General features: G+C 44.2%; 1 protein-coding gene across 5 annotated transcripts in view; it reads left to right on the top strand.

Annotated features, from left to right (window-relative positions):
- LOC125465429 (adenylate kinase isoenzyme 1-like) overlaps positions 1 to 12,958 on the top strand; it is a 154,749-nt gene extending 141,791 nt beyond the window's left edge. For all 5 annotated transcript variants that reach the window (XM_048558945.2, XM_048558949.2, XM_048558948.2 and 2 more), the window contains 2 exons: positions 8,330 to 8,521; positions 9,631 to 12,958. In XM_048558945.2, coding sequence (XP_048414902.2) covers positions 8,330 to 8,521; positions 9,631 to 9,699 — 261 coding nt within the window. In that variant the 3' untranslated portion in view covers positions 9,700 to 12,958. The remainder of the gene's footprint in view (positions 1 to 8,329; positions 8,522 to 9,630) is intronic.
- The last annotated feature ends 1,908 nt before the right edge of the window (positions 12,959 to 14,866 follow it).

The raw sequence follows: 14,866 nt of genomic DNA, 5'->3' as shown, positions 1-14,866 counted from the left end.
TTGATATCAGTGTAATTGTGTGCCATGTTGACTTTACTGCATGTTGCGTTGCTGTCAATCAGTGACAAGGTCAAAACACAAGGGGACTTTGCTGAAAATCCCAATCCTATATTGAGCTGTAAAAGGACTGCACTAGCTGGGAAACAAAAATCTTTCAACTTTCACAAAAGACATCCTCATCCAACTTTGCTGATATGACAACTGGAGTCAGGGGAGTCTTTTAGACATGCCTGCAGCCTTTCCAAGTGAATTCCTTTTGCACGTATCAAAATCACAAAAAATTGTGAAGACCCAGGCCGTTTATGCGTTTGTCTGTCTACGTGTATTTATCAGTAACAAGTTCTTAATAAGGGTCAGTAGATTCGAAAGTGTGAGGGAGCTGACTTTAAACGTATAGAAAGTTTAACATAGATGCACTGCGCCTGGCTTAATCCTGCAAAGACGATGACCAAAGGTATGTCAACTCTTGTGAAATAAATTAACTACTCAGCCACAAACATTACAAATCACTTTGACTTTGGGAGCTAGCTGTCTGATATGCCGGTCTATTAAACAGTTCTCCTGAAAAAGAATCATAAGGCAGAATTTAGTGTTTTTGGCTTTAAAAGAAACATAAAATTGCCAGTTTTACCAGACCATACGGTTGCTCTCTCAGAGAGAGAGAGAGAGAGATGACTGGCAGTGGTTTAACCTGAGAGTCACCACGCCTCAGGTGAGGGAAGAGGCTGAGAAAGAGAGTCCTCTGTAGGTTTAACTTGGATTACTTCCCCTCCTTTTCTCTTCCTGGCTGATCAAGCACGTACTTCTAGAATGGTCAGTTATTGTTTAAGATGTAGCTGATCTTCTGAGAAGGAAGGACCCCCTTCCTTCATATCTTTAAAGTGGAAAGTGTGAATAGGCAAAACCTTTTAATAAAACATGCAGAACCTAGGTCAAGAAGAGCACATTCTTCTTAGGGTGTGAGTGCTTCTGTCATGACAACTGCCAAGTTGTGTGCGCTATTATTCAACACCACTTGAAATTGGAGTTTCTATGCAAACTCTGTTGAGGTCAGATGCCTCAGAGCATGTGATTCTGTCTCTCTTGTATCTGTATGTGCAGCAAGTCAACAGTGTGGTTCCAGGAATGGCTTTGTGAATGCTGCCACTCTGATATGATTGATCTGCGATTCCGGGGTCAAATATGCAGAGGCTGAGCTCCAGTAGTTCATTAGCTGCTGTCTCCTGCCCATTAACTTACTCTCAAAATCATTACTTTGAAAGGGGTGTGATACTGTGCCAGCATTCCGTGTAAAGCTTGCCTTCTATTTAAGCCAGACTGTGGCTATCATGGTACAGCAGTGAAGCACAGATTGGTGGAGGATGGATTTAGAATAAAGGCCATTGAAGAATGTGGATTTTTTTCTCACAGTGGAGTCAGTAATTGAAGAGTGGCCAGCTATAGGTTATCTCCGGTGATTGCAGTAACAAATTCAGGCAGGTACCCATAAATAGGGTGTGGGAGACTTTGTACCCTTCTCCATGTGAGGCACAGCTCAAAATGGTATGAGGGATACCTGCAGACTCGTACTATGTGGCTCATATAGAAATCACTCCTTCTTTAAAGGAGAAAGTAGCTCACTGAGGCAGAAGGAGTTGCTAAGAATTTGGATTAAGAGCTGAGCAGTAGTGATCTAATATCAAGCTCATACAACTGAAAAGGTGGTCTGCACTTCCCCCAGGACCATATTTGGATCCAAACTCTCTTCAGTCTTTAAAATATTTGTGTGTAGGGGACAGAGGTATAAAGTCAGTAGATGATGTGAAATGTGACAACTCTGCAAAGACTGATGGGAGCTATTGGCAACAGGATGGTAAACAGGGCAGAGACATTGGCAATTGGAGTTCACGGTGGTGGGGTGTAAAATGATAAATGGACTTTGGGAGATTAAAATGACAAGTCAGCATTCTTTAAATTACACAAATTGAGAATGTAGATAACTAGAAAGACTGTAATAGCCAAACATAAAAATATCCCAAAACTCAGCAGAAAAAAGACCCAGATTACAAGGTGTAGAGCTGGATCAACACAGCAGGCCAAGCAGCATCATTGGAGCAGGAAAGCTGATGTTTCAGGCCTAGATCCTTTTTCAGAAAAAAGGCCCATTTTGTCAAAGCTTTTTGTCGTGTATTCATCATGACAGTCCACAAAAAAGGTAGAGGGAGATTAACATCTATACTATATAAGAAGAGAGTGCTGATTGGTTAGCAAGTTGTAGAGATCAAGGAAAATGCACCAGTTTGATGATGACTGACTGTTATTGCCAAGCTTTGTTTAAGTTTTAAATCAGGAAGTTTGACTAAAATTGATGAAGGCATTGCCCTGCTGGCTGCCATCTAATTAGTTGAGTTGCTAAAGACATGGTGTGTGTCTACATTCTTTCTGCCTGCTAGCATAGTGGCCCTGTGTATTAATACATACAACTTCCTGTACTGTGAGCTCAACTGATAAGCATCAACTGGTTGTCTAGGCCCGAAACGTCAGCTTTTGTGCTCCTGAGATGCTGCTGGGCCTGCTGTGTTCATCCAGCTCCACATTTTGTTATCTTGGATTCTCCAGCATCTGCAGTTCTCATTATATCTGGTTGTCAGTGTTTCTTTTGGCAACTCAGAATTGTGTAGCAAATATCATCCAATTGTGAAATCACATCTAATGTTTGCATTGTGTTTTGAATTTTTCAGGGATGGACTAGTTGTGCACCGTAACTTGCCTGTTGTGAACAGATGTTTGAAACAATGTATATGGTGGGCGTTTGGCCTACAAATGTAGCATTATGCCCGCACTGAAAATTGATGTGATTGACAGAATGGCTTTTTGACTTGATAGAGCACCCTGTTACTGCAGTACCACTCATCTTGCTACCTCATACTGCTTTGCAGACACAAAAGAACATGTACACACACTGCACATTTATCAATGCAGGGCAATATCTTGACCATATCGACACGATTTGCCTGGCTTAAAATTGAAACAAGATTTGGCAGTTAAATCAGTCATCGTTTACTTATGTATTTTCTGTGACAATGCTTGTACCAGTCAGAGTTCACTTAGCAACCAATCAGATCTGTGATAACAAAGTGTGAAGCTGGATGAACACAGCAGGCCAGGCAGCATCCCAGGAGCACAAAAGCTGACGTTTCGGGCCTAGACCCTTCATCAGAAAATCAGATCTATCCTCTGATAGAACAGACTGTTGTTTCCCCTATACATTTCTCCTGAATGGCCTTGATATGTGCAAGACAAAAAAACTTTGAAAAAGTTTCTCAATGCTGCAGTTCTGACGTACCAAATCTTTGAGAATAGTGGAGCAGATTGACAAAGTGGTTTGTCAAGCTCACAATCTGCCTGGGTTTTGAAATAGAGGAATGGAATATAAAGCAAAGAGATTGTGCTTGAACTTTGTAAATCACTGGTTAGGCCAGTGGCATCATTGTGGCAACCAGCAACCAGCTTGTAACTGATGTCCATTTCAAGCCCACCGACTCCCACAGCTACCTAGAATACACCTCCTTCCGCCCACCCGCCTGCAAAAATTCCATCCCCTATTCCCAATTCCTCCGCCTCCGCCGCATCTGCTCCCACGACAAGACATTCCACTCCCGCACATCCCAGATGTCCAACTTCTTCAAGGACCGCAACTTTCCCCCCACAGTGATCGAGAACGCCCTTGACCGAGTCTCCCGCATTTCCCGCAATACATCCCTCACACCCCGCCCCCGCCACAACCGCCAAAAGAGGATCCCCCTCGTTCTCACACACCACCCCACCAACCTCCGGATACAATGCATCATCCTCTGACACTTCCGCCATTTACAATCCGACCCCACCACCCAAGACATTTTTCCATCCCCACCCCTGTCTGCTTTCCGGAGAGACCACTCTCTCCGTGACTCCCTTGTTCGCTCCACACTGCCCTCCAACCCCACCACACCCGGCACCTTCCCCTGCAACTGCAGGAAATGCTACACTTGCCTCCACACCTCCTCCCTCACCCCTATCCCAGGCCCCAAGATGACATTCCACATTAAGCAGAGGTTCACCTGCACATCTGCCAATGTGGTATACTGCATCCACTGTACCCGGTGTGGCTCCCTCTACATTGGGGAAACCAAGCGGAGGCTTGGGGACCGCTTTGCAGAACACCTCCGCTCAGTCCGCAACAAACAACTGCACCTCCCAGTCGCAAACCATTTCCACTCCCCCTCCCATTCTTTAGATGACATGTCCATCATGGGCCTCCTGCAGTGCCACAATGATGCCACCCGAAGGTTGCAGGAACAGCAACTCATATTCCGCCTGGGAACCCTGCAGCCTAATGGTATCAATGTGGACTTCACCAGTTTCAAAATCTCCCCTTCCCCCACCGCATCCCTAAACCAGGCCAGTTCATCCACTCCCCCCACTGCACCACACAACCAGCCCAGCTCTTCCCCTCCACCCACTGCATCCCAAAACCAGTCCAACCTGTGTCTGCCTCCCTAAGCTGTTCTTCCTATCACCCATCCCTTCCTCCCACCCCAAGCCACACCTCCATCTCCTACCTACTAACCTCATCCCACCTCCTTGACCTGTCCATCTTCCCTGGACTGACCTATCCCCTCCCTACCTCCCCACCTATACTCTCTCCACCTATCTTCTTTTCTCTCCATCTTCGGTCCGCCTCGCCCTCTCTCCCTATTTATTCCAGAACCCTCACCCAATCCCCCTCTCTGATGAAGGGTCTAGGCCCGAAATGTCAGCTTTTGTGCTCCTGAGATGCTGCTTGGTCTGCTGTGTTCATCCAGCCTCACATTTTATTATCTTGGATTCTCCAGCATCTGCAGTTACCATTATCTCTAAATGTAACTTCTTCTTGGTTTAGTGAGGACTCTGGTGTTGCAAGAAGAAGTGATAATGTATGTTTTTTGCCGACTGGGGATAAGCTGAGCTACTCTTTACCGTGGGTACAATCCTCAGTAAGAATTAAGTAGAACGATGGCAATTCTGGGTTTGAGGGTGGGGAAGGATGAAGTTGTTGTTAATACAGGAGGGAAAGTCCTGTGGGTTTGTACGGTGAAACTGAGTGGGTTTGATGCCTTGAAGTGATGGTGGGACTGCCCCAAATTTAGCTTGGGTGGGGGGAAAGGGAGTCGAAGCTTATGTATTAAGTGGCAGGTGGTGTGGTGTGTGTGTGTGTGTGTGTGTGTGTGTGTGTGTGTGTGTGTCTGGGGGGGTGTGGTGTGTGGGATGGGGGGCTGAGCAGAGTGTGGTGCAGAATTGCTAATGCCGGGTGAGGGCTGGTGAGTGACTCATTAAACTGCTTTATGTTGTCTTCAGTAAAGTGGGAATGTCCTGTGCTCTAATTTTGAATGATCATATTCTCCCTAATGATGTACTTATCTATTACACCAGAGTGTTAGTGAGGACACACTTTACATTGTGTGACAATTGCGAGAGATTGAAGCAATTCTTAAGCAGGGAGTGTTTTGAAATCTGAGACACAAGCAAACTGAATGGATTGAATGTACTTCCTTGTACGCTATTTAATTGTGTAACCTCCTGGTCAGGAATGTGCTGACAACAGAGCAGGACCTAGATTAATTTCTAACTTATTAGTGCTCATTTCTGTTTAATGTCTGACTGCTTTGTGTTGTCAGCTCCTGCCTCATAAACGTAGGGTGACCAGCGGAAGCCACTCAGTAAATTTAGTGACTCCATTCTTCAACTCCCATAGCTGTAAAGGCGAGATATTTTTAAAAATTGTTTCATTCCCAATGCCTGGTCACCTTAGGCCTGGCAACCCTGGTAACTGTGATGACAACACAATCACCCAAATCCACAGGCTCCCTTAGTCAGACCAACAGAGATAGCTGGTGCTTTAGAAAGGGCATCACCTCCCAAGATCCCTTCTGAGTCTCACTGCATCACTGCTTGGCCATGTACCCATGCCATTTCTTAATAATTTCAGATCAAAATCCTGGAACTCCCAACTGAAATGTATTGTGGTAGCACCCTTGGTTCTCTAGGGCACCTGGGACTGGGCACTAAATGCCAGCCTTGCTAGCGAGAGTCAATGTCCCCTGAACTATTTCATGATCTAAGCACTTTATCTAATCTCACTGTTCAAAATGGTTTGTGGGAGGGGAAAAAAACCTTCATTTTGTACATTGTCTCAGCTCAGAGAGCTGTCAGAGACATGGTGGGGTGAATGGCCTTCATCTGGACAATTCTATTACTTTCTGAGACTGACTGTGCAGATCAAATATAAATCTGGGCAAGTGCGGCACTTAAAGTTCCTTTCTCAAAAAATACGTCCCACAATACAAGACCCACTCACAGTGAGAACCTAGGACAAGGGGCGAGGTGTTTCCTGAAGGACTGAAGAGCTGAATGGTGTAGCAGAAGAAGCAGTAGTTGCAGCCCAAACCAACCCAGAAAGGTCCACCACCTAGGCCAGCAACAGGATTTTACCATCGGCCCAGGACGGGACGAAGAAAACCTGAAGGTAAGTTAGGGGCTCCCAGTGTGAACCAGATGTGAGAGGAGCACGGTCACCTCACTATGTGCGGTTGAACTGTGAACCAATGGGTCAGTCTTCTTTAAGATAAAAGGCTGTGTGTTACTCAGTTTATCAGTGGCATACTTAGGAAAGCAGAAACTGTTAGGGCCATCTTTGGACCCTATCTCCAACTGGATTGGAAATCCTAGGTACATTTGAGCTCAGGATCAGAGACAATTAGTTCAGGAATTCTGTTAATAACAGGAATGAGCTGGATTTGACAATATTGGTCAGGGCTGAGCCACTCCCTGCAGCAAGAATGGCAGTGAAGGGCTTGCAGTTGAGGTGATTTGTGTCCTGACTTTTACAGAGTGGTGAGGATGCCGCTGGCTTTGGTTCTGCGGGGCACTGAAATGGATTGGCCAGAGCTCCTTGCCTCGGTCACTTCCCACAGGAAAAGAGCCATGTGTGAGATCAGGGAACAAAGCAGTTGGGTTTAGAAATGGAGAAACCTCCCCTTCTGCGTGATTTCCATTGGCTGCTTCTCACCACTGAGGCTCCCAACTGAAAACTGGTGACTTGAGTGAGTGTGGGATTTCTTCTGGGATGATACCTTGAGCCTTGAGGAGAAGACAGATGGCAGTGGAGGAGGATGGAGGATTTAGTTGTTAAGATTAAATATTCACATCTCCAGTAGTACATCCAACACATGGCAAAACACTGGCAGTGATGTCATTCCACTTCTGACTTAGTGGGAACTGTTTGTTCAGAATAGCAATATATTTGTCTTTGACACGGCCATTGATGGTTAAGGTTTCTTTTCTGTGTGTACAGTGATTCTAATTGGAATCAGTTAAGAGCAAGTATTCTTCCCATCTCCCCAACCATCCATAATCTTTGACACACTTTAGTATACATTTCTTTTTTTCCATTTTGTCTCTGAAAATTCTTTACAAGTTTTGCCAGAGGTGAGGGAAAACCCAGTTATTTCCCGAGGAAGAGATCTTTCTGTACATCAGCCGGTCATGGACCAACTGCATTTCCTGGAACAGGATCTTCCCAAAGGATTGACCTCCTACCAGCACCAGAGGGAGTAAGCTTCATCAGAGACATGGCCGTGAGCTTCTTCTGGCTTCGGCCAGTCTGGGAGTGTTTGAGGGACGGTGTGCCAATGGGTTTACTGTGTAAATCACCTGTTCTGTGTCTGATCTGGGAGTGTCTGATGGACAGTGTAGTGAGGGGTTTACTGTGTAAATCACCTGTTCTGTGTCTGATCTGGGAGTGTCTGAGGGACAGTGTAGTGAGGGGTTTACTGTGTAAATCACCTGTTCTGTTTCTGATCTGGGAGTGTTTGAGGGACAGTGTGCCGAGGGGTTTACTGTGTAAATCACTTGTTCTGTGTCTGATCTGGAAGTGTTTGAGGGACAGTGTAGTAAGGGGTTTACTGTGTAAGTCACCTGTTCCGTGTCTGATCTGGGAGTGTTTGAGGGACAGTGTAGTGAGGGGTTTACTGTGTAAATCACCTGTTCCGTGTCTGATCTGGGAGTGTCTGAGGGACAGTGTAGTGAGGGGTTTACTGTGTAAGTCACCTGTTCCGTGTCTGATCTGGGAGTGTTTGACACTTGACTCTGTTTGTCCACATTGGAAATGTTTCCAACCAAAGCTAAAGGATGTACAAGTGACTAAAGAAGAAAACCAAGCCAGGGTTCTGATTTCAGACATTGTGAGAGAGAAAATGAGAGAAGCAATGAGAATTGCAAGCTGGATTTTGGCAAATCTCCAGATGACTATGCATATTATTCACTCCCATAGATTGGGCCTCCCTCCCTGCTCTTGTACATCGATGCTGGAAAGGAGACAATGATCAAACGGCTCCTGGGACGAGGAAAGACTAGTGGGCGTGCTGATGATAATGAGGAGACCATCACAAAACGCCTGGAGACCTATTACAAAGCAACTGAACCAGTCATCAACTTCTACCAGCCCAGGGGCATCATTAGGAAGGTGAGGCCTGGAACAGCAACAATGTGATAATACTTGTTAAAGTTACAAAAGCAAACAGTTGCTCGATGGGAGCATTCTTCTCATATCCCAACTCTATGTGTTGAATTCTGAGATGACTCTGAAAATCAATAAAGTGCATGAAGCAGGGGATGTAATAAGCTTGAGAGCCACGTACAGGGAATTTGTGGGTAATCCATGAGCATCTGAATTTTGGATTAAGTTTGGGCTGAGCTGTGCAGTGGCAGCAGAGTCAGGGAAAGTCCTTTTCAAGCACAGAGGCTGCCATTAGAAATCAAAAACAAGAGTACGTGATTGCTCAGGGTGGTCCTGCCCAATGCATTCACACCCTGGTGTGCATCGGCCAGAAGCATGATGAATTGATGCTGTTTATCAGTTGACAGGGGAGTTGGTTAGCTCAGATGGCTAAAAAACAAGAGGGCGGAGAAGACTAATGCCAACTGCATGGTTTCAATCCCTGTATCGACTGGAGGGGTTCATGGAGGACTAGCCCCCCCCGACCTTACCCCTTGTTGCCTGGTTGCCCTCAAGCTACACGTACCTAATTGCCTCTCCGTAATTGAGAGATTTGCCTTTGGTCCTTTGCAGACTGTGGTTCCATATCATCAGTTGGAGAGGCTTCAATATTTGGCCCCAGTTCTATTCTACCCACAGAGACCTATAGGTCAAAGCACAGCCTAGCAACTTCAATGGTAAATACAATATACACTCTGTCATTAGAGACCATAGAAGTGTCAATAAAACTTGTTGCCTGTTCACTGAGTTATCTGATAGTGGTATAGCTATCAAAGTAAGTCTAAAATTGACCTTGGTTCTCTCGCCTTTGAAGAGATCAGGTCAACCAGACCCAAGTCATATATCAAATGTTACCGGGTTGGGAAGTGAGTGTTTGTGGATGTTGCATCAGGAGTTGAACTTGACTGTGGTGCCCCATGTTGTCAAATAGTCTTCCGAGAATTCAAAGATCTAAACATTACAGTCACCCAGAGAGAGAGGCAGGATGGGTGGGGGATGGATGGAACTGGAAGAAAAAGTTTTGAAACAATTTGACTCACTCAGCTGCTGCCTGTGTTTTTCTTTCTGATCATTAGGTAAATGCAGAGGGTACAGTGGATGAGGTCTTCGCTCAAGTTTGTGCTGCTCTCGATGCGTTGAACTGAACGGGGCACTGAAGTGTCTTAACAATGTCCCTCCTCTCCCTTTGGCCTCTGGAGAAGCCTTTATCCTCCTGGGGTCACTTTCAGTCAATCATGGACATTGTTACAAAGAAAGCGGCTTCATTGGTTAAACTGGGAATCCAAAGGCTTCACATCTGAAAATTTGATTGGGTCCATTTTTGCATATTGTGGTGGCATTGCAAGTGATTGGGCGATACCCAACTGAACCATAAATTTACGTCTTCAATCATGGATCACTGAACACCATCTCCCACTGAAGAGAACGGGATCCAGTGGCACTGGAGATCAGTACAACCCTCTGCACAAGCAGTTGCTTGACCCTGGCTCTCATTGCTCTGCACCCCCAGCGCCTACCTACTACCAGGAGGGAAATGGGCGCAGATATGCCATTGCCCTTTTTGTGTTCTCCGTAGGTTATCTGTCGAGAAGAATCAATCGCAGTGAAGTACTCAAACTCCCTACAAGACATTTTGCTTTACTGGAGATTGCAATCACTTATGGCTAGTTTCTGTATTTGACAGTTTCTGCCACTTTATGGAGATTCTGATTTCCCAGTCGTGGTCAAGTCAGTAATTTAGTCTAAAACTGTCAACATGTCACAGAGTGTTAAACTGCTCTATTTTGTGTGAAGATTGTTCTGAGTGAACAATATCTTGCCACACTTCAGTTTTTGATCTGCTGTCTGGAGTGGGCAGCTGGGATTGAATCTTTTCCTGTGCTAAACAGTTTTTTTAAGGGGTTGATGGGCGGCAGGGACATGGAGGGTGTTCCAGTTTGTAGATGATGCCATTAAATTTAACCCCAAATTGGACAATGCTCCATCTATCCGAACATCTGAAATAGTCACTATTGCATGTCAAATCCAAACTCCAGCAACATTTTAGCTACTCTTGTACAGCTGATCTTATTGTCACCTCTTCTTCTTTTTCCATATTTTAAAATCAGTTTGTTTTTGCCTGTTTAATCTGTTGGTACCCTTTTCTTTTAATGAGCTTCAGAAATCATTATTAAAATAGGTCACTTCCCACTGTGCTTTTCCCATTTTCTTTTAATGTGAGGGAGATTGTGCCCTTCATCAGCTCCTCCAATCTTTAATAAGAAAAAACTGCCTTCTCATTGCAAGCATCATCCAGCCAATCCAAATACCTAACTTGATGGTTGACATTGGATCAGGCCAATCATTGGTATGACAGAATTGTGGGTGGGGCTTTGCTGAAGGAGCCTGTCTCAGAGCCCAAAACCAGCCAGACAAATCGGAAATTGCAGAAGACCATTCAGCCCATCATGCCTGTTCTGCCATTCAATGCAATCTTGGCTGGTCTCTATCTTGGATGTGGATGTTGGACTGGGATGGACAAGGTCAGAAATCACGCAACACCGGGTTATAGTCCAACAGGTTTTAAAAACACACAGGCTTTTGGAGTCTTACTCCTTCTTCAGATTAATGAGAGAGGTAGTATCAGTCACAGAATTTATAAGTAAAGGATCAAAGGGTCACACCACTGATGTGGATGTACATAATAAAACCAGTCCGACTCCAAACCAAAACACAGATTCTAAGCAAGGCGAAACATCTAATATGCATTGACTGATCTAATATGTCACCTCTTCTTTACACTGATAAAACCTGTATTTCTCTCAGGACTGTGACTTCAAAAGAATTTGGGGATTTACATATACAAACTAATCAATTAAAACAATCTAACTGATTAAAGAATTAACAGCATCTTAGGTTTGTTTAATACATCTTCAAAGGGTCACACCACCGATGAACTTTTACTTATAAATTCTGTGTCTGACACTACCTGACTCACTAACATCTGAACAAAAGGTAAGACTTGTGTTTTCAAATAAACCCATTGGATTATAACCTGGTGTCATGTGATTTCTGGTCTGTATCCTATCACTATCCAGCCACCTTGACTCCATATTCTTCAGTGCCCTTGTGACTTATTAATGAAGTTGTAAACAGTTATTATCAAACAAAGCACTGTATTCACTGAGAAACGAAATCTTTGTACCCTAACCAAAGTTTGCTTTCGCCAGTTTTTGTTGAGATAGTAACTGAAGTTAAACAAAGGATTTAGGAGCAGGGATGGGCCATTCAGCTCAATGAGCCAGCTCTGTCATTCAATAAGATCACGGCTGATTTGATTTCTGCCTCAGACCCACATTCCTGCCTACTTCTGAAAACCTTGAGTTTCTTCAACACAGTGGATGTCGGAAGCAGAAAGGAATGCGAAGTTTGGCATTCTGTCAATGGTTACCTTTTTTTTCCCTGACCTAGGCCTGTATTTATATATTCCATTTCATATTCCTTGGAACTCCTTTCCCCTTTTTAAGGAGAGTCATTGGAGACTCTAAGCCAATTTTCCATTTAAAAGAAGTCAGTAATTTTCCACTATATACAATCTAACATGGGAAGCAGAGACCTTTCTGTGCTAATATCAATCCAGTTACAGAGTATCTGTGTATCATATTCTCAGAATAAATTTTAAGCAGCCTGACAGTTACATATTTTTATTTTGAGGCAAAGTTGTGAGTGCAGTCCTTTACAGGGCTCTGCATCACTGTGCATGGTCATAGATCAAAGCAAGAAACTTACATAACAAGGCAAGAAATTTACAGATGAAATATAACTTTCTGTCCATATAAAATCTTAGCAAGGGCAATCCATACCCCCAATTGTTAAATAACACTTAATTCTTTTTATTTTCCTTTTGTAAACACACATTGCTTTAAAGCCTTGTATGGTATTTAGATGGGTGAGCCAGTTTGGGCTGGAGTGGGGTGGGGACAGTGGTGAAGCCACAATGTCATTGTGTGAAACAGAATCCAGAGTGACCATTTTCTAATAAATCTTACTGTGGATTATTGGTAAAAAGAACATTAAACTGCGCTTGTATGAATTTTCTTTGGTGTTCTTAATTCAACTGTTAATGATTAATGCCTTTGTTATAACAGCAAAGAATTTCAAACAGTCCTCTTGATGTGTTCAACACCAATATCACACATTGTGAGTTCAAAGCATTAGTAATTTGTAGAAGTATTCGAACCAGTTGTAGATGTGCAACATTTTTGTCTTCCCATGTTGTCAACCAGACCAGTAATTTTTTTTTCCTTAATACTGTTACAAACAAAGCCAAATATGTACCGGTATTTATTGGAGCCTCAACTCATCATTGGACTGGAGGAGGTGATTGAATGTAAATTTAATAAAACAGAACTGACCTCACCAATATATTGTGAAGTGTCTCCATTGTGATCAGAGATGTGTTGTTGTCACTTGTTTAGTAATGGAAGTCAATAGTGTTCTATTTACCATGGGGCACCTTTCATTAGTGATACCTTGTGGGGTGTTGGCACTGCTGGCTGGGACACCTTTTTTTTGCCCACCCTGAGTTGCCTTTGTGACGGTGGTGGTGGGCTGCCTTCTAAAACCAATGAGATCCATGGAGATATCTACTGATGATTGTATAATGTTTGGTACCATTCACAATTCCTCAGGCATTGAATCAGTCCAGATCTAAATGCAGCAAGCCCTGGACAATATCCAGTTGTGGACTGACAAGTGGCAATGCCTGTAGGGAGACAATTCCAGGATTTTAGCAGCAACAGTGAAGTAACAGCAACATATTTCGAGTGGCTGCAAGGGGAATTTGCAAATGGTGGTGTTCCCATGTATCTGCTGCCCATGTCGGAGTGGCAACCGGTGACGAGTGGTGTCCCGCAGGGTTCAGTGTTGGGGCCGCAGCTGTTCACTTTATATATTAATGATCTGGATGAAGGGACCGGGGGCATTCTGGTGAAGTTTGCCGATGATACGAAGAGAGGTGGACAGGCAGGTAGTACTGAGGAGGTGGGGAAGCTGTAGAAAGATTTAGTTTAGGAGAGTGGTCCAGGAAATGGCTGATGAAATTTAACGTGAGCAAATGCGAGGTTTTGAACTTCGGAAAAAAGAATACAGGCATGGACTATTTTCTAAACGGTGAGAAAATTCATAAAGCCAAAGTACAAAGGGATCTGGGAGTGTTGGTCCAGGATTCTCTAAAAGTTAACTTGCAGGGAGAGTCCGTGATTAAGAAAGCGAATGTAATGTTGTCATTTATCTCAAGAGGGTTGGAATATAAAAGCAGTGATGTGCTTCTGAGACGTTATAAAGCTCTAGTTAAGCCCCATTTAGAATACTGTGTCCAATTTTGGGCCCCACGCCTCAGGAAGGACATACTGGCCCTGGAGCATGTCCAGTGGAGATTCCCACGGATGATCCCTGGAATGGTACCTTTAATGTACGATGAACGGCTAAGGATCCTGGGATTGTATTCATTAGAGTTTAGAAGGTTGAGGGGAGATCTAATAGAAACTTACAAGATAATGTATGGCTTAGAAAGGGTGGATGCTTTGAAGTTGTTTCCATTAGGCGGGGATACGAGGACCGGGGGGCACAGCCTTCGAATTAGAGGGGGTCAATTTCAGACTGAAATGAGGAGACAATTCATCTGCCAGAGAGTGGTGGGCCTGTGGAATTCATTGCCACAGAGCGCAGCGGAGGCTGGGACGTTAAATGTCTTCAAGGCAGAGATCAATAAATTCTTGATCTCACAAGGAATCAAGGGCTACGGGCAGAGTGCAGGAAAGTGGTGTTGAAGTGCCCATCAGCCATGACTTAAATGGCGGAGTGGACTCGATGGGCCGAATTGCCTTCCACTCCTATGTCTTATGGACTTATGGTCCTTCTAGATGGAAATGGTCAAGTGTATGGACAGAGCTGCCTAAGGATTTTGGTGAATTTCTGCAGTGCCTCTTGTAAATGATACACACTGCTGCTACTGAGTGTCAAAGGTGGAGGGAGTGGAAGTTTGCGGATGTGGAGCCAATCAAGCGGGCTGTGTTCACCTGGATGGCATGGAGCTTCTTTAGTATTGTTGGAGCTACAGCAATCTAGTCAAACGGGAGTATTCCATCACAGACCTGACTTGTGCCTTGCAGATGGTGAACAATTCTTGGGAAGTCAGGAGTTCAGTTACTGACCTGCTCTTGTTGCCATTATGTTTATATGTTGAGATCAGTGGAGTTTCGGCTCAAGGATATTGATAGTAGGGATTCAGCAATGGTAATGCAACTGAACGTCAAGGGACAATGATTTGAC

This window comes from Stegostoma tigrinum, chromosome 29 (genome assembly GCF_030684315.1).
Source record: "Stegostoma tigrinum isolate sSteTig4 chromosome 29, sSteTig4.hap1, whole genome shotgun sequence".
Lineage (NCBI taxonomy): Eukaryota > Metazoa > Chordata > Chondrichthyes > Orectolobiformes > Stegostomatidae > Stegostoma > Stegostoma tigrinum.
Note: the sequence above shows the minus strand (reverse complement) of the source record. Positions and strands in the feature narration are given on the sequence as shown.